This window comes from Maylandia zebra, linkage group LG15 (genome assembly GCF_041146795.1).
Source record: "Maylandia zebra isolate NMK-2024a linkage group LG15, Mzebra_GT3a, whole genome shotgun sequence".
NCBI classification, from domain to species: Eukaryota; Metazoa; Chordata; class Actinopteri; order Cichliformes; family Cichlidae; genus Maylandia; species Maylandia zebra.
In genome coordinates this window covers 124,089-144,621 of record NC_135181.1, presented here as the reverse complement: position 1 = coordinate 144,621, position 20,533 = coordinate 124,089, and the positions used below count along the sequence as shown (strand labels likewise).

At 40.1% G+C, this 20,533-nt stretch overlaps 2 protein-coding genes across 5 annotated transcripts; both read left to right on the top strand.

Moving 5' to 3' along the window:
• The first annotated feature begins 2,065 nt into the window (after positions 1 to 2,065).
• On the top strand, positions 2,066 to 19,244 carry brox (BRO1 domain and CAAX motif containing). 4 transcript variants are annotated; one of them, XM_023155145.2, is made up of 13 exons: positions 2,066 to 2,186; positions 6,642 to 6,761; positions 8,052 to 8,158; positions 10,321 to 10,417; positions 11,472 to 11,567; positions 11,949 to 12,021; positions 12,633 to 12,738; positions 13,005 to 13,094; positions 13,837 to 13,922; positions 14,032 to 14,113; positions 15,305 to 15,455; positions 17,476 to 17,635; positions 17,724 to 19,244. In XM_023155145.2, exons 2-13 carry the CDS (start codon positions 6,661 to 6,663, stop codon positions 17,805 to 17,807), a joined length of 1,233 nt encoding a protein of 410 aa, XP_023010913.1. In that variant the 5' UTR covers positions 2,066 to 2,186; positions 6,642 to 6,660; the 3' UTR covers positions 17,808 to 19,244. The 4 variants fall into 4 exon arrangements, with proteins under 4 accessions (XP_023010913.1, XP_004542395.1, XP_076729705.1 ...); XM_004542338.4 differs by lacking the exon at positions 2,066 to 2,186 and adding an exon at positions 6,009 to 6,164; XM_004542339.6 differs by lacking the exon at positions 2,066 to 2,186 and adding an exon at positions 6,265 to 6,404.
• On the top strand, positions 2,184 to 5,260 carry si:ch73-91k6.2 (alpha-1,6-mannosyl-glycoprotein 2-beta-N-acetylglucosaminyltransferase). Its single transcript, XM_012916580.4, has one exon. The coding sequence runs from the start codon at positions 2,240 to 2,242 to the stop codon at positions 3,494 to 3,496; it is 1,257 nt and encodes a 418-aa protein (XP_012772034.1). The 5' UTR covers positions 2,184 to 2,239; the 3' UTR covers positions 3,497 to 5,260.
• Positions 19,245 to 20,533: the final 1,289 nt, after the last annotated feature.

Sequence of the window (20,533 nt, the reverse complement as noted above, 5' to 3'; positions counted from 1 at the left end):
AGAAACAAAGGAAACATCCAAAATCAAGGAATAAAACAATGCTGACCTCTCTCATCATTTGACCACAAACCATGAAACTGAAAATCTGGTATTTGTGTTTATTCTACTTATTTATTTATATTATATAGCAGAGATAATACAAAACACACATATACTGTACCAGACATAGCTAAAAGGTCATTTCAAACCGTCGCTCCTGGATGGAAAGAATTTATTGTTAATACTAAGCCATAACACCTTTAGTTCCATCTCCTTTTGTTAGGTTTCTTCCTATCAGGAGGATCAAGCTTTCCAGCCTTAGAGTTTCAGGAGTTACACCTCATGCTTTTGTTATGTGTTGAACCAGTCAGACCTGAACAGATCGGGGGGGGGGGGGTCCATTGTGTTTCCTTTCATGAACGATGTAGAACTAGCCCAAAGTCAGTAAGGCCACAGAAACATTTACGTGTAGAAGGAGGCATGAACAGTGACTGGGTCACAACAGTATGGAACAGTATAACTATACAACATTTACAGCATTCATTTTTTCCCTGGTGTTTTTTTTCCGCAATCCCTATCTGCAAAGAAAATCAGAATTGCATGTGCTGGTGTGACATGACATCGTTGATTGGGGCAAGAATCCAGCAGGGTGTAAAGCATAGGTTGAGGAAACTGAAATAACCTAAAACAATTTTTTTTATTGTAAGGTCAATAGATTAAGAGTATACCAGATAGGCAGTTGACTGAAACACAAATATAATTCACTACTGCAACACAACCGGTATAAAGTGTTGTAATGTGGTCCTCGATTTGTTACCAGGCTGTTTTTAGTTTGTTACATTTATCAATGGAAACAATGCTAACCAGCTTAGCTGATAACAAAAAAAGCTATAAATAATGCAAAAAAGAAACAGTTTGTATATTATATACAGAACTGATCACCTTTATGTTTTCAGACTTACAGTCAGCCAAAAAATAAATAATAACAAATATTTGTGACCGAGATCAATCTAATCTCAACTTTCTTTCGTTAGTATTGACCAGTGACCCACATGTTTGGTGTTTCTACAGGTCAGACTGCAGAACTTCCCAGGTGGTTGTAGCTAATATGGTAAACATGGAGGGTTGTGACATGCCGAAGGTAACACACTTAACAAATACTCCTACTTTGAAATCCCAGGCCTCGCCCAGGGAGGGTGTGCCATCACAGTTCCCAGCTACTTCCACTGGGAGATGATGTGACAGCAACAAAAGGCAGCTTTATAGCGTGGGTGGATTCTTAAAGGTTCAGTTTAGAATGGGACATTTCAAATGATGTACAGTCCTTATTCTAGCTTACATCACAGATTAATAGGGTGCTCTCCAAACCACCCAAAATAACTTCCCTCATCACCTGAATGTAACCAGAGTGCCATGCCTCCTTTAGCATCCCTAACCTTGATTCCACCCCAAATAGATTTGTTTTTTCAATTTAGGGGCAGAACGCTTACTCGAATGAGAAGTAAAAAGGGAGAAAAAAGGAGAGCAAAAAACAAACAGTCCCAGTCACTCTTATTTCACTCAATGGCTTTAGTACCTACATACAACAGTCTAATTTCATACACCACGTAATAAGCAAATATCTAATTCCAAAGTCTTTGCAGTGAAAGCAGTACCCTTCTATAAAACATTCGCTATCATTTACCAATCAAATGGGCTCTGATCTACATTTCCTTCTCATGTTACGGAGCTATACGCAGGATCATGATTCGCTGAGCAGGACGTCGCGCTCTCCCCCAGTTGGTTGGATTGTACACGTCAGCAGTCAACAAGTTGAACCCAACATGTATCACAGTCCTATCATCCTCTTCCTGGTAGTATCGTGTTGACACAGTACAACTACTTCGGGTAAGTAAAACAAGCTAACAACGGACAGTTAACTTCCCTTTTTCTTAACCGCTAAATGTACACGTAAGTTTTATGAAGTTGGTCAAACCGCTTGCTTCTACTTTTCCACACACAGGTGTTAAAAACAAGCGGCAGGAGCGACTGTGTAACAAATGACACGGCTCTCCTCTGGAAAGCCCTCGACATCTTTTTTAGAGCAACCGTCAGGAAGCGTTTGACACACGGTTCAAGAACTGTCACGCGACAATGGAGCGTTCATGAGGAGGAGCGCGAGGACGCAATGTTGCAGGGAAGTTTGTGGCGAAGAGGCGCGCGACAAGGTGAATGAACGCCACTGCTATTTAACTCCGGAGTGTGTTTTTACTTAAAGAAAATGAGGTTTCGGCTGCTCAAGAGGAATCTGCTCGCGCTTCTCGGCATTTCATTCGTAGTTGTTACTCTTTTGTTTTCAACACGCGTGTTATTAGTTTCTGATGACACAAGCGGACCCGGTAACACCGTAAAAAAGAACCCGGGCGTGAGCTCTAGTGACCCGGTAAAGTTGAACTTCAGGTCGCTGTCAGAGCTAACTCAGTCCGTTTACAGTGCCAACTTAAAGCAGTCTGTTTACAATGCAGACAGATTTCCAGGGGACCCTCGGCTGGTGCTGGTTGTGCAAGTCCACAACAGACCAGAATACCTCAGCCTGCTTATCAAATCTTTGGCCAAAGCTGCTGAGGTCCACAGCTTCCTCCTCATCTTTAGCCATGACTATTTTTCAGAGGAAATCAACACAATTGTTCAAGGGATAACTTTCTGCAAGGTACTGCAGATTTATTTCCCCTTCAGCACTCAGCTGTATCCCAGAGAGTTTCCTGGGCAGGATCCACGAGACTGCCCCCGAGACATATCCAAGGACAGGGCTCTGGAAACAGAATGCCTCAATGCAGAACACCCCGACTCCTACGGTCATTACAGAGAAGCCTTCATCACTCAAACCAAACACCACTGGTGGTGGAAGCTGCACTTCGTGTGGGAGCGAGTGCAGGCGATGCAGGGCTACAGTGGCTATGCAGTATTTCTAGAGGAAGACAACTACATCTTACCAGACTTTTTCCATTTTTATAAATCAATGATCGAGTTCAGAAAAAACAACTGCCCAGACTGTGACTTGCTGGCTTTGGGTAACCATAATGGCCTGGATGGTTTCACCGCACTATCCAACAAGGTGTTGACCACAGGCTGGATGTCCACCAAACACAACATAGGCATGGCCATCTCCAGGGAGGTGTACTACAAGCTGATGGGGTGCAACAATGAATTCTGCACGTACGACGACTACAACTGGGACTGGACTTTGCAGCACATCTCTGGAACCTGCATATCGAAGCCCCTCAAAGTGGCGGCAGCACTGGGCTCCAGGGTTCTTCACACAGGAGACTGTGGACTTCACCAGAAGGAGAACTGCAGACCAGAGTGGGCCGCGCAGAAGGTTGACGAAGGACTTCAGAAAGCTAAGGCCGGCCTCTTTCCTCCATCACTTGTCCTCGATGGTGCAGAACCGGTGGCGCACAAAGCGCACATGAAGAACGGAGGATGGGGAGACATTCGCGATCACATCCTATGTAATAACTACGCCAAACGACTCTGAACTGCGACTTTTTAACATTCTACAGGTGTGCCATCTGAAAAAGACTTTTTCAGGCTTTTTAGGGGCTGCATTGGGTTGTCTTCGCTTTCAGTGTTTTGTTTTTGTTTGTTTTCTTTTTAAATGATCACCCCCCAAAATTGGACCAAATCACATCTAAACATACTGCATTGTTCAGCACAGTAAAGACAATATTTTTTTTCTTAAATTACCAAAGATGTATGGGTGCCAACACCTTTTGTTGAAATTTGTTCTGTATGCTGCCTGCAAGCTCAGTTCAACTGAATGTCAGCAGCTCTCTGGGTTTCCTACAAGCCACAAAATTAGACTATATATATATTGCACTTTGTTGTAAACTGAGAGTAAACCATATCCAGAGTGTGCACATACGCACTGTCATTTCTGAATTTATTTGCGAATTCTGTAACTTGGAGCACTGCACTCATTTATTTACATTTACATTTCAGTTTGTTGCAACATGATTTTTACACTGTTATTATCAAACGTTTGAAATTAAATGTTTTTACTCATGTGCGTCTTTGGTACGTTTTAAAGTAAAGACGCGTATAATTCAGACTTACAGCTTTAATCAAAGTGTGAAAGACAGTACATGAGGAACGTTGCAGCATCATCTTACAGCAGATGTTTGTAAGCTAGCTGTTGGAATGAATGACTTTGTAAATGGAATTTTCTTTGTAACATTCAGTGTCTGTCTGATATAAATGGGGATCTCTCTTTTGGGGTGAAAATGACAATTTAATCAGTTTCCAACTCCCTGACTTATTGATTCCCAGTTGTAAAAGCAGGAGGTGGCTTATTCTCTTTCTGATATGCAAAAGTGAACTATTTGGAAGCAGGATCAGGGTCTTGTAATGCTGTATTTCTACATTAGCACCTTTTTATTGTTGACAAAATGGAATAAATGATAATGTAATTATCTGTTATGGTTCTATAGAAAAAATCTTTTTCAAGTGCAAATGTTGGGTGAATAAAACTAGGTGTAATGATACATTTAGTGCCTTTAAGCTGACCTAATATGCCTTTTCTGCCTGGCCTTCTTTTAGAATAGATTTTAAAGCTGTATTGTTAACATTGTTTTTGACCAGAAATTCCAGTAATGCAGAATAACATTTGTTTTGATAGTTTATGGTCTTTGTCCATTCGATATTTAGGGAAAGTGAAATGTGAATGTTGCTTTTTACCAAAATGTTCAGTCTGTAGTTTGTAAAGAATATTTTTACACTGGCATTGTGTATACTATAGGTGTAATACCTGGTGTGATCTGGTTTTGGTGCACCTCTGTGTGCTCTCTAACAACTGAAATGAATGTGATAATGAAATGATTCCTACAGTACACACAAGTACTTTATACACAACACTTTATCTGGTGTATGTGTGTGTACCTGTTGTTTTGCTGATTCCTGACTTGCTGAGAATGAGACAAACTATTTTTTTTGTCATTGTTTTTATTATGTTGATATTAATGATCTAGCTCATTGCTCACTTTTGAAGGATGATGGGAAAATAAAATAAATGTTATCCCTTGTGACACTTTTCTTTTACACTTCTAAACATACTGCCATTAATGTATTCACTAAATAATGCTTCAGTTACAACCAGTTATTGTAATTGGTTCTTCCGGGAAACATTCCTAAGAATTTAGCGCTACATAGAAGTATGTCCTACTGGTCAGTGGGCATTTATACATATTGAATGTGTTTTTGTACTGGTCATCAAATAAAAATGGCAGCGTTTCAGACAATCAAAGATCAGTGTGTATGCCATGGGTGTCTGTTTTTGTTTGTTTGTTTTTTTAAAGGTTATTCTTGGGAAAGTGATGCTTTGCATATACTGGAAAGGTATTTCCAGGAAATTGTTGGAATATAATGTAACACCTTGAAACCATTAACAAGGCACCTCGGCAGATGAAATAACCCCAGGTGGAAGGTCACATCTTAAAAAGAAGCTTATTGTTGCATCTTTATAGCCTTTGTAGTGTCATGCTAAAAAGTGATTTTGGGGATTTGCCAAACAACGGATTGCTGTTATTTAAACTATTGTAATTCACAGATTCCTCTATAATTTGCATTATATACATCGTTTTGAGCCAGAAAGTATATTCTTGTCACAAGGTTATTTGTGGCTAGTCTGCTATTGCCAAATAACTTCATTTTGGCAATAAATTAAAAGCGGCATTGATATAAAATAGATTTTTCAAGAGAGATCTGGTCAAAAGGACATCAGAAATTCGACAAATATAACAGATATGTTAAGTGGCCAAAAAAAGACTTGATTAATTACGGTGTACAGCACAGGGGTCCAAACTGCAGAGTCATTCGGATACTTGCAAAGCAGGTTTTCTTAGTTTTAAATATAACCCACTTGTAAATCCAGGTGCCTGCAGCTTATTTACCAGCATTACACATTAAATCCGCACAGAAACATCGGCAGTCACTATTTTGGCTTATGATGGCTTTTTTGGGACGACACCGGCCACTCGGAACCCTCGACAAAACAGAAGCTCGTTGTCTGGGATGCATGTCAGGTGACTGAATCGGGCTTTGTCATTGGCTATTTACTATGCCGTATTTATTTCCGGAAGTAAGTTTTGTAGTCTGAGAGACTTTCCAATAAGGCTATTAAACGTCAGCTCTATAACAAGCTCCGACAGGTAACGGAACAGTTTCTATTGTATTTGAATATGTTCAGTTCACTTGTCTGTTTAGAAGGCAGCCGTAATGTCTTTTTAACGAATCCCGTACGTTTGGAACTGTACATAGTGTTAGCCGTTAGCGGCTGTTGTTAGAAGCTTACGTAATGCACTTTAGTCAAGAACAGACAAGAAAAATACTAAACGAAACGGTGTACACGGCATCTTAAAGTAATGTTAACGATTTATTGGTTTCTCACAGTAAGTTTGGTTAGTACTTAAAAGCGCTTTTTTTGGAGTGCTGACACAGATACTTGTAGCCACCGTGATGGTGAAATAACGCTAGCCAACGTCACAGATTTGTTAGCTAGCGCTGCTTGATATTTAAACAACTAAGGTTGTCATCCACGTAACTTGTGGCATTTTAGCGTGTCAGTCATCTAAATCGCCTTTATCTCAATTGTTAACTGTTTGTCACACTGTTCCTCTGTCTTGTAGGTGTGTATTCATTCACAGGATGGCACACTGGTTTCACAGAAACCCACTGAAGGCGACAGCTCCTGTGTCCTTTAACTTCTATGGGGTGGCAGGGAGCCCAGCAGCCAATAAGATATGCAAGTATGTCTTATCTCCACCTGATACACCGTGAGCAGGGATATCACAATGGACTGTGTTCGTCACCATGACCACAGTTGGTTAATAAACTGCTATGTATAGTTTCTTACCCTCTATCAATCCGGTTGTTCAGTCTGACGTCACTAGCCGTGTCTGGACCTAAAGTCCGCTGCAGGTCCATATATCAAACGATCACTATGGCATTACTGAGAGTTGAAAAACTGTCTTAAGTCTTTCATCTTTAATAAAATGATCAGCGTTCTGCTCTACCAGGTGTAACAATTGAGTTTAACATCCAGGCATCCATGAAAACGGAATTTATGACATTTAACGGAGTTAGAAGTTAGCAGGGAGTTAGCTCGCTAGCTTCTATCTAAATACAATATAGCTTGTCCTGACTGCGGGGTTTTGGAAACAAATTAAAACGTACAGCTCTGTTATCACTTCCAGCATAAATGAAGACAGAAAACTAAATAGCAGTGACGTTTGTAGGGTTACTGAAGTTTGGCTAGCTGGTATATAATGATGTGCTACGTGACCGCTAGCGACACAGCTATGTTAGCATAATATAAACAAGCTAACTTTTTTTCCACTCGATAAAAGTTAACGTGAGTGTTCTTGGTGGTCAGGAACAAATGTAATCGCATGGCAGGATGCTGTAAAAGGACCAAACTTCAGCCAGGAGAACAACTGAGATAATCCATCCACAATACGAGGTTAGTCATTCATATACTGCAGCATGGGCTGGGCTGTAGTTACATCCTAAGGTTTTAAAAACTGAGCTTAAATAAATGATTAGTGGTAATAAAAGCCGAGGGAGGTCAACAGGGATCACTGACTGTTTTAGGAGCTTTTTGAGATTAAATAGAAGAAAATACAAAACATTAAACATGTTAACAACACACAAGCCATATTAAACTCAGACTACTTTAGGCCCGGAAGTAGGATTCGTCGCGTCATCACTGAACAATCGGATAGCATTTGACCATTACTATGCTACTGGTACCATTATTTGATCACCTAATCTCAGTCGCCTCACTGCTAAACAACAATGGCAATGATTTGTTCAAATGTCAATCAATTTTCCTGTAGACTCCTGGTGGAGCATAGGGCCGTTTCTGTAGCATGATTGTTTTATTTATTTTTTTAGAGGGTGGGGTTGCTAGCCCATGCTCAACCCTCCTCCTTTCTCATCCTGGACTTGGGACCAGGCAATGGTGGAGTTTTGTTCAAATTTAGTCTCACTGAATATGGCTGTCCACAAAGCAACAGTACTATTTGTGATATGTTCAGTGACCTGAGGACAACCAGAGCGAGGCTGCTGGAGATGTTCACTGATATCACCTGCAATCCTGAGATCATGAAGAATGCCACAGATGCATACTTCTCCCTTCTTCAAGGTTTGTTCACCAGCATTTCAGGGTATCTTTTTATCTTTTTCCAAGATAACTTTAGATACAGATAGGATATCAAAGTTATGGCCTAGGGGCCACAGCTCTGGCTATAAACAAATTTTAATTTGGTCTCCATAACAGTTTAGGTTCTCTATACATTCTTGCCTGCTTAGCTTCATCTGTAGTCTGTACAGAAATGCATACCCAGATCGCACCTGCAACTTTTTGGTGTAGACAGCAAAGTCGATAAAGGAAGACAGATTCAAGAGAGAAATAACTCCTTCCTTCCCATCTTAATGTTTGCCATGAAACAGTCTTGATTTTCAAAGACTTCAAAAACAACATTGTATTTGCATCTAACTGAGTGTGGCCCTTTGAAACTGGTGTCATCTCTGAATTTGGACATCCCTGTTTGTCAGTAGTGAGGACAAACTGAGACAGAACTCACTTTTTATATCCAGAGAAGATGGCTAATGTAAGGAGCTTGAACAGAAGGCGACTGGACTTCTATAAGATTTTTCAAGATATTCTTACCTCTCATTCAAGAGGCTTCTTCAGCTCCCTGATATTTAAAACCTAGTGGGGGATTTTCCTTTGGAGAGTCATTGACGCACTGTTAATATCGTGTGTTGTCATCATGAGCCAAGGTGTGAAAAAAGGTGTGCATCATTACCAGCAGAGGTTTCAGGTGAAACCATTGCCTCACCATGTGACTTATTGGGATGTAGGGGGGGGGGCTCGGAAGGGATCTGAAAACTACATTCTAGGTGGCTGACAGTTGGTGTCATAAGCCTCCTGTTCTGGACGTAGATGACCTCCTTTCACTCCTCTTTCAAATAATCTGTCTTCTCTGTCCAAAATGTGAACGCTGGCATCCTCAAAAGAGTGACTGCTATCCTTTAGGAGCAGATGTACAGCTGAGTCTTGTCCTGTTGAAGCGACTCTTCTGTGTTTATGGAGTGGCTCTTTGGTTTCTACCAACTGAGGAATGAATAGGAGAATGCACAAAATGTATAAATACTGTTGTATGTTGATGGACTAGTGTGGCCATAACAACAGGTTTTCAGCATTTTACTCCCTGTAAAAACGACACTGATCTTCCACAAACGTGCAGAACCCTATTGATAAAATTTGGGTCTGACCGCGTAGTGGTTAACATCCTGTATTAATCTACTAATCCTATATCTGCTTAATGTTTCACATGATCTAATACTAACATAAAAATGTAAGACTGGGTTTCCACCGCATCAATACTACAATGCAGTGTTTAAAATACATTAAAGTCTGAGAACCACTATGTTTAAAACTATACCAACATTACAGTGACTTTAATAGAATATCATATTTTTTATATTTGTATTTTATGTTGTTCTGTTACGTTACTGTAATGTTTTAGAAAAGTCTCCGTGTGTGGTTATTTTGACACCATAGCACAAACCTGTCACGCTGTCACCAACTGGTAATGTAGCAAATGTAACAAGTGCAACATGGAGATGATGGACCAGATTTATGAACTGCATCAGCGTAAACTGGTGTTAATAAAAAAAAATTTAAAAAAAGGACCCAGTGACAAGATTGTGTGTAAGACTTGGGAATTTATGCAATCGAGGCTGCTGCTTCAGTCGCAACTGTGTATTTCTAAGAGTTCCCTTCTCATCATCACTTGCATATACACAGATCCTGCTCTTGTCTAGTAATTGCCTGTATTTAACCTCCTAAGATCCAAACTCTTTCATGGCATGCATTTTTAATTTCTCTTTGACATTTAAGCTGATTGGGACCTGATGAATGTAAAAACAAAGAATTACCTGATTTTTATTATTATTATTATTTTTTTAACCTGATTTTTGTTTCTGAGAAAAATGAGATCGACATATGAGGACATTGGTTTTGAATTTCGATAGAACAGTGGCAGTATAACGTCCTCGTAAGTGGATATCAGACCCTTGTAGAGCAAAATTTGGTATTTTAGTCAACCCAAAATGTGCTGTCCACATGTGGACGTCAGGTCCTAGGAGGTTAAATAATGTAATAAATAAATTGTAAATGAGAATGTTTTGTTTTATATTACCCAGTTCAATGGTTGTGAATTGTGTCTCACTTATTTTGCTCTGCATCTAACCAGCAGTCTCTTTGCCCGTCTTTAAAAAATCTTTATGATGCATTAGGCTTTATCATGCCCTTGGATGGAACTACACAGGAGAACAAGATGAGGTTCATCCAGAACTTTAAGTGGACCGATACCTTACAAGGAAACACGCCAAGGTAAGGACACAGAGGGAGTACTTCTAGTCTAAGAGTAAGTGGAAGAAATCTCGTTCATGTTTAATGATACAGTGATGAATTATCTAAGAGCTAGCAGCTTTAAACATTTTTTTAAACATATGGGGCGATCGTGGCTCAAGAGTTGGGAGTTTGCCTTGTAATCGGAAGGTTGCCAGTTCGAGCCCCGGCTTGGACAGTCTCGGTCGTCGTGTCCTTGGGCAAGACACTTCACCCGTTGCCTACTGGTGGTGGTCAGAGGGCCCGGTGGCGCCACTGTCCGGCAGCCTCGCCTCTGTCAGTGCGCCCCAGGGTGGCTGTGGCTACAATGTAGCTTGCCATCACCAGTGTGTGAATGTGTGTGTGAATGGGTGGATGACTGGATATGTAAAGCGCTTTGGAGTCCTTGGGGACTAGTAAAGCGCTATATAAATACAGGCCATTTACCATAAATGAAACATTACAGAAAGACTTCTGATATGAAGACCTCTGGGCAGAGCTGATGACTTCTTAAATTGGGAAAAATACATTATAATACCCAATTGAGTTATTTTCAGTATTTGTTGTCATGAGTGGAAGAATTTATTTATTTATTTATTGATTAGCATTCAAATATCTCAATGAATACAGAATAAAGATCTGCAAGAAAGCACGAGACAAGGCTAATCAAAAGGTACTGGCTGAAGCACATGCTTATTATGCCAACCCTTTTAACAAAAGATCATTTAGCATGCAGCTCATGTACATGGGGCTCAAAGCAAAAGAGTAAAACAAAACAAAAAAACCCTTCCTCCTTAGCTAAGTAAATACAAATAAATTAAATTTCATAACAATAATCAAACTGAATGAACTGAATGTACCCATCTAATCTAGGCGGTGTCTTGCTGAGTCTAATCCTGTGTTATGGTCTGTCCAGCAACATAAAATATTATCTCAAATGACCACGTAAAGGTTGCTTGCATAGAAAAGTGGATTAGCAGCTCGCTGGCTTTTTTTTTTTTTTTTTTTTTTTTTTTCTTCTCTCTTAACTCACCGTCTCTCCCTACTCTCCTTCCAGTGCCCAGCAGGATGCAGTCTTTGAACTGATCTCCATGGCCTTTAATGTTGCCATCTGGTACACAAAGTTTGCCTCAAGAATGGCAGGAAAGGAAAAGTAAGAGCCTTTTTGGCTTCTTCTGTGAAACTATTCTGCATAAATGCATTTTACAAATTACTTTAGTTTCATACTTTAATACCTCATCAAAAACAAAGGACGCCGTGACTAATGTGAATATGCACAGAATATCATGACTTTTGAACATAAAGTATTACAAAAACAATGTTAGATTTTTAAGGTGCAATATCTGACACTATTTAATTGGTCCATCTATACATGCATACATTCTCTATCACAGGTCTAACACATAGAGAATCACCACTTAACCTAATGCCACTAGTTTCATTGAAAGGTTTTAATTGGTTTAAATGACCTTGAAATCATTGCTATTATTTGTTGTTGTTACTTTATTTCTGCTCATGTTTACCTGTTACACAGTGTATCAGAGACAGAAGCGAAAGACGTTCACCGAAGCTTAAAGGTTGCTGCTGGAATCTTCAAAAATCTTAAGGTGAGGGAGATGTCAATTCTTTCCTCAGTGGAAACTGGAAAGGTTTTATTATACAAACTGACGCTTAGGACAAAAAGTGGATGCCGATCAGTGCAGTTCCCCTGCAGAAAACATTAATGACACACTTTACCTCCTTTTATTACAGATGAAATAATTTAGACAGTTTTTAACTCTCATTGATGCCGCAGTGTTCGTTTGACTTTGGGACCTGAAACGGACGGAGTTTAGGACCCGGATTACTCCCCGAGGCTCCTGACTACCGTAGCCGTATTGCTCTGACAATCCATCTGGCGGTGTGGCTTCGTAGCTTACCAAAGTCATACTAAAACATTTTTGACAGATTTTTGAGCGCCGTGCACCACATAAAATCGGTTTGAGGTCATTAAGCACAACCAGAATTCATACATAAGGCGCATTGTCGATTTTTGAGGAAATTAAAGGATTTACCCGCGCCTTATAGTGCGGAAAATACGGTACTACAGTTTTTCTTTCTTTTTTTTCTTCTTCTTATTTTTAGCTACAAGCAAATAGATTGAGGGATTTAAGACATATAAGCTATAGGATTTATTTATTTATTTATTTATTTATTTATTCTGATATCTTCTTTACAGGATGTCCACATCCCTCGCCTCATCACTCCAGCTGAAAAGGGCAGAGACCTGGAGCCCCGAGTCATTGATGCATACATCATCCAGTGTCAGGCAGAAGCACAGGAAGGTAACGACAGTGATCACTGTGCAGTGATCGTGCAGATCGCTGATGATATTGTTCCTCTCATCTCTGATGTTTAAGATGGTCATTAAAATCTGTTATATTATAAAATATATGTTATATATTATAAAAATAAAAAGGCTTACTCTGCAAATAATCTGACAGTTAATGGCCTGAGTCAGAATCCATGTTACACTGATAATCATTAATCATCAATCATCACTGACACAGTGTGCCAACGTTTGGTTCTTTCCTCTCGTTTGTTTTTACAGTGACCATTGCCAGAGCAATTGAACTGAAACACAATGCGACAATCATCGCAGCTTTGGCATTTGAGACTGCAAACTTCTATCAAAAAGCTGGTCTGTACTTTTGACAGAAGTAAAATAAAGCTTTTTATCAACCTTATTGGTATGGCACCTTTAGAAACAGTTTATTAAGTATTTTGACAGACAGGGAGAAGCAGGATCGACGATTTAAACAGAGCACCAGTCTTTACATTTAGGTGGGAAACATTAAAAAGAAAAGAAAAACAACTATGAATAAAATTAGACAAGGTGTAATGCCAGCATGTAAAAGCAAGTCGGACTTGCTTTTACATGCTGGCAACGAATGAAACCAACAGGAAGCTGAGCTGCTGCTTTCTGAACCGGCTGGAAATGAGAAAGTGACTTTTTGTTTGAGCCATAGAGGAGCAAGATGTAGCAGTCGAGGCTTGAGAAAATAAATGAAATGTAGTGGTTTTATTTTCAAGATGGTTGAAAGAAGCAAGACTGGACATCTTGTCGGAGGGTCTTCGCTTTATAAATACAGCACCTTGAGGCAACTGTTTTGGTGATTTGGGACTATGTAAATAAAATTGAATTGAATGAAATGAACTGTTCAAAGCTAAGAGCTGAAACTCAGGAGAACTCTCAGTCAGCATTTCTGACTTTGAGGTATCAAGTTATAATGTATGCCTTCCAACAAATGAAGTCACTGAGGCAACTGTGCTTTCTGGATGACCAGGCACAATGGGAAGCTTTCTGGTTTGTTGACCAAGAGCCTAGAAAATAAAATGATGGTTACTGAAAAGATATGAAGGTCAGTTTTCTGTCTCTGCAGACCACACACTGAACACCTTGGAGCCAGAGTGCAGCAGCAAGTGGAGGAAGTATCTCCAACTGAAGCAGCTCTTCTACATGGCTTATGTAAGCTAAAGTTTGCAGCACAGCTATAGGTTAATAAAACAACTATTCTGTTTACAGAATTCAAACAAACAAAGTGTTAAGATTGTTGTCATTGAGTTTGTGTTTGCAGGCGTACTGCTATCATGGACAGACACTGCTAGCAAGTGACAAATGTGGAGAAGCTATCAGATCTCTCCAGGAAGCAGAGAAATGTATGTATGCATGTTGTAATGTGTAAAGCAATTACAGAGACGTAAACAAGCACGTCGAGAGTGCAAACTTTCACCCAGGCAGCTCACTCTCTGTGCAGTATTTACTTTAAAGGGAATACTATTGTATTTAATATATACGAGCAACGTCATACTAAGAATCCCCATATATCATTCCCTACGTGCCTTAAACCTGTTAAAACAGTCTTAAATAGCTCTGTATGTTTCTATGTTGAAAATACACAAATCACAGTTTATAAGGTATAAGACTTTTGCACTAATAAATCATTGATTTGACCTTGAAGACTGTAAGGCAAGCTTGAATGAATTGCTAACCAACTCTGCACTCCTAAGTTTGATTAGAATTCAGACAAAACAACACACACGCACACAAACACATTCCCTCCTCTGCAGAGGTAAATGTGACTTTGCTCATTACAGCACAAGTCTTATGTTAGGCTGTGGTCTGATAAATTTGTAAAGCTCCTATTTCTTCCGTCTTTGCTTCTAAAAGAACCGTCCGTCGTTTAGTGTTGTGTGCGTTTTAAAACCTTTTTTTTTTTGCGTTGTTATTCTTTTGTAAATTTAGTAATTTTGTAATTACTAAATTTTGTAATAAAGTACTTCATTAATTGTGTTAATCAGAAAACGGAAGTCCATGCCTTACAGAAGACTGTTACTTCTGTTCTTTGCAGACTGCAGTGCTTACTCAGTGTTACCTGCTCACTTGGCTTCAGTCATGTAGGTCAGCGGTCCCCAACCCCCGGGCCTCGGACCGGTACCGGTCCGTGAGCCGTTTGGTACCGGGCCGCGAGAGTTGAGGCTCAGGTCTGAAATGTATGTTTTTCAGGGGTTTTATCGGTTTTCAGCGTTATTTTGTCATCGTTTTTATCGTTAACTCGGTTTTCCTGGGTCTTTTCACGTGTGTTATGAATAAATCTTCTTTTTTTCGGTACCGGTACTAGTTTTATTTTGTTGTATTTATCCGCGACACCTTAAAGGCCGGTCCGTGAAAATATTGTCGGGCATAAACCGGTCCGTGGTGCACAAACGGTTGGGGACCGCTGATGTAGGTTACCAAACAGGAGCTTCCTGTGTGATTGCTGCAGCAGATCTTAGAGTTGTGTTTGAATTGTTTCCCCTTCTTTGTTCCCTGGATATATTTTGTGTTAACACAACAACATCTGCGTGTAGGTTACTCCCGCGCTGAGTCACTATGTAAAGAGTACCGTCAGACCAAAGGCCCGGGTACAACGGCCAAACCATCGGAGCAGCTGTTCTTCCTCAAGCTGGGTGGCCTCATTAAAATGACGCTGGAGAAGTGCCAGAGAGAAAATGGCTTCATGTGAGTCAGCCAGACCCCAAACAAACACACACACACACACACACACACACACACACACACACACACACACACACACACACACACAGAGTTGTGGCTCAGATTCTACACTTTCCCCGTCACACATGTGACGAGATGATGCAATGTTTACGTCGTGGTTCCCGTGGCGCTCAGGAGTCAAACTCTGAGGACATGTTTTCAATCATTAACAACACATTTTCCACTCACACAAAGGCACATTTGTGTGTCGTCAGATTAAACAGTCAGCTGGCTGCCCTGAGCTTCACCTGCACAAACGCTCAGCTTTGGGTTTATGTTCCTGTGAATTTGCATGTGTTCATCATAGAGATAGCTCTGTTGGGCGTCATTGTCAAAATATTATTTTCTCTCATTTTTTTTCACCTGAAACTAACGCGTGACCTCACTATAGTGCCCAGCTGTCGCCTGAAAAGTTAAATATATTTGCATGTTGGAGGTGAGCGGAGTATTGTTCATTTTTCCACAGCACTGGCCCTGCCTGCTGTATCGCCACAAAACCCGCCTGCTTCTAACTGCAAATGAATCGAATAAACCAAAGAGCATTTTTACACTACAAGCTACATTTGTCCCATTCACACACATTCATGCTTTTACTCTTATCACATAGAAACACCTCAACATGAGGATTAATGTAGGGTCTTTTACAGTTTAAAGCGTTGGTGTGATTTCGAGCTATGTAAATAAAACTGGACAGCCCACTCTACCTCCTAGTTTATAGCCATCCTTATGTAAACAGTTGTTGATGCCTGTTCCTGTTTGTACAGTAGCATCTAATTTCAGTATAGCACACATTTCATTGGTCAGCAGTTTGGTGATTGTTGTTTTCTTCTTCTACTTTGCGCTTTAATGCCAGTCACTCTGTAGATGCATAAATGCCACCTGCTGGTGGCTAGAGGTACCTTTCCTGTGTCAGGCACAGGTAAAAGCAGGGAAAACATTGAATTTAAGACAAGAGATACTAGAACCAAGTCTATGTGTAAATTACTATGACCCTTAGTCAAAGGAGCTTGCAAAGAAAAGCGTCTGGACTTCTTTAAGTTGCTTGAAGACGTTTCACCTCTCATCCGAGAAGCTTCTTCAGTTCTAAGGTCAAATGGTGGAGAGTCCCAGATATAAACCTAGTGGGAGTGACCCCCCACAGAGGGACAAAAGGACCCCCTGATGATCCTCTAATCGCCTGAGCCAAGGTGTGAAACTGGGTGTGGGTCCCAAACAGCCAGAGTTTCGGGTGTGTTCATTGTGAAACCTGGCCCCACCTTATCATGCGAATTCCTGAGGTCAGATGGCCCGGGATGTGAGTGGGCGTTAAGGCGTCTGGGAGGGATCTCAAAACTGGATTATAGATGGCAGAGAGTTGGTGTCGTAAGCCCCGCCTCTGTTCAAAGATGGTCGCTCACAGTGGCTTCTTTCACTCCTCTTGCCATCTATGTTCACAATGAACACACCCGAAACTCTGGCTGTTTGGGACCCACACCCAGTTTCACACCTTGGCTCAGGCGATTAGAGGATCATCAGGGGGTCCTTTTGTCCCTCTGTGGGGGGTCACTCCCACTAGGTTTATATCTGGGACTCTCCACCATTTGACCTTAGAACTGAAGAAGCTTCTCGGATGAGAGGTGAAACGTCTTCAAGCAACTTAAAGAAGTCCAGATGTTTTTCTTTGCAAGCTCCTTTGACTACGATGACCTGGATGACTGAGAACCTTCACAGACTATGACCCTTAACTAACACAGGCTGATAACAGTGTGACAATAACATCTGGCAGTTTTGCAAAAAACTTTTGAGTTGTGAGTTAAGTTGATCACAAACCATTTAAAGACCCAGCTGACAATGATTAAGTGAGAACCACAACAGAGGATTCCCATTTGCACGGTTAAATCTTGTACATATTTAAGTTACCCTTAGAAAGGGTCTTTGTAACAACAGGGAAAGCATTCAAACATGAAAACCTGAAATTCTTCCTTCTACTTGTTTCTTTGGACAGATACTTCCATAAAGTCCCGGCTGAGCCGCCGCAGCTGGACATGAAGGCGAGCTACGGCCTGGCTGAGCCCGTCCCATTTGAGCTGCCACCTCTCAGTGAGCAGTGCACTCCTGAGGTCTACGCCACCTTCGATCTGACAAAGGGAGCCAAAAACGACAAGGTACACACCAAATCAGTTATTTATTCTAGATTATTTCATAACAATGTTATAGTTGTTGGTGGTATTATAAATATTACTTGATGTGCAGGCCAAACCCAAGGAGGAGGAGGTGAAGCCAGTGAAGGAACCTGACTTGAAGCCTCAGAAGGACACAGGCTGCATCCTCTCCTAAACTTTCCATTCAGTACATTTTCAGCCTGTTTCACGACATCCATTTACTTTCCTCACATAACTCCAGAGATGCTTTCTTTTCTTGCAATATTTAGTCCTCATGTTGTACATTCATCCTAGACATGTATATTACATTTAGCAGTTATAACTGTCTAAGTCAGAGCCAGTTATGTGACCAGATACTCAAAATGTCTCACTCTGTGAGAATCACTTTTAATTAGGACATGAAAATAAATAAGCCTTATGGGTCCCATGGTTGTGTCAGTGGTGCCTTCAGCTGCATTGTAAACTGGTCGCACTGATTATAGATAACTCAGATAATGGAAACTGACTTATTAAAGAGGCTTAAAGTGGCCTAAAACATAAAAATGCAGTAGATATTTAAACTTTGATATTGAATAGTTAGCACTACATATAAATGCAATGTAATTAATCCAAAAGAGTAAATGTGGGAAACTGCACTCCGTCACTCTGCCTGTATATCTGGGAATAAGATAATTGAAACTGTAAGTTTTTAAATTGCATTTTACGTGTCCAGAACATCGTCATTTAAATATTTACACTGATCAATAGGAATCCCAATCAATACTGGACAGACAGAAAGGACGGCACATGATTTTGCCGTTGAGTTTGGTTTTCTTTTAGCTGTAGTAGCAGTTTACAATCAATATTTACATCACGACTTATGTATTATAGTTTTTGTACATGACATAGCTGTTTTCTACTTTGACTGTTCATTTAAAGGAACTATATTATTATTATTATTACCTGTGGCTGAATCATTCTTTATCAGGTTGTGAATTTGTGTCTGTTATCCCTTAAAACTAAAATTTTAATTTATTTGTGTTTGTGGTAATTTATCAGACAATCCAAAACACTTCAGAGGGTATAAAGTCCAATCACGTTTTTGCTGGTGTTGGAGTCAATCGTACTGTTTCAGTGTGTGAACTGATGCACGAACAGCTTACTTTCGTTAGATGTTCACATGCTGTTGTCAATAGTTGACAGTGTGCAGAAAGCAGGCCCTATCAGACTCTAACAACTTCAAAATAAAAGGTCTAATAAAAAACAAAAGTTAAGTTACTAATTACTGGAGAAACAAAACTGTAATATTCTCCAACTCATTTAACCTTGGTGTATATTTGCTTCCCTGATCTCACCATTGGACTTTTTATTGAGTTGTGCACCTGTTTTCATCCTTGTGCTTTTCTTTGCTTTGATTAGACTGGATGTCATTACACTTAAAGCAGTGAATTTATCCAGGAGGTGTGGCAGGACTCTGATATGTTCCACATCCTTTTTTAAGACAGCTGTTTGTCATTAGGGTGTGCCACATCACCGGTTTTACATTGTGCACTCTTGCAGCTCTCCCCTCCTCTGATGGTGTCTTTCATGTAAAAGGTATTTCAAATGGTATTAAATATTCCCTTAAAACTCACTTTTTTCTTCTTGGCTTTTTGTAGATGTAAAAACAAGACTGTCACATCATGTCCGCAAGAGGTCAAACTGACACAACTGGTCTAAAGACTATGATAAAAAATTTTTCAACACAGAAATGTTTTGTGAAAGAAGAGTCATTATTTTCATACCCAAATAATTTGGTTACAATGTACAGAACAAGTTGTTTTATCTGCATAGCAAATGGGACAAGAACCATCAGGTACATGCAAAACACAAAGCTTTTCCTCTTAGGTCCATGTGTGTTTGAACAACATACGACTTGTAATTTTATCTCTACAACAAATCTACACACCAATCTGCCAGAGGTTCCTTCCTATTGAAAGGGAGTTTTTCCTTCCCACTGTTGCCAAGTGCTAGCTCATCGGCGTTGTCTGATTGAGGTTTCCTCTCTGTCATTGTAAGGTCCTTACAATACAAAGCTCATTGTAGTGACTATTATTTTGAAGTTTTTTGCCATATAAATAAAACTGAACTGAATGGATTTGAAAAACTGTGGCAGGCAAACTGTGAGAATTTTTCTATTTCTCCTTCCTCACCCTAGCACACGAAATCAACAAAGTAAAAATTTATACTTGGTGGCCGATATAGTCAGATTGATAAACATAAATGGCGAGGCTGGTGTTGCATGCAAGTCTGGCGAGAGCCATTATCTAGGTGGCTGACAGCAAAGACAAGGTTTGTCATCGGCCATGCCTGTGTAGCCAAGAAGACTCGGTTTATAAACGCAACAGCTAAAGCTAAACAGTTAGCATAGCTTACCTGCACAGCATCTGCCTCCAATGTGTAAACCAGACTAAGCTACCTCAGTGGTAAACAGATTGTTACTACAGTTCAGTTCTATTCCCTCAAAGTTGGTAAGTAAAATTTATTTATGTAAGATAGGAACATTATAATATTGTAAAGATAACAAAAGTACAGAATGAAGAAAAAAATCTTAATTACACAAAAGCAACATAATAAACAAAAGATTATCCAAATGACTGGCTGAATAGATGTAAGCTGTCCAGTTTTCAACTGTTTTTTAAAAAAAAGACGCCATAGACCTACGGGTGCGGAGCGAGAGAGAGAAACTGTTTTGGCGCTAAGGTTTGGAAGGCATAATTTTTATAATGTAAGGTAAAGACCCTACAATAATACAAACCTATAATACCCTGTACCATAGGTGTCAAACTCTGGCCCCCGGGCCAAATTTAGCCTGCAGCCTAATTACATTTGGACCGCAAAGCCATACCAAATTACTATTAGAGCTGGCCTGCTGGTATTATA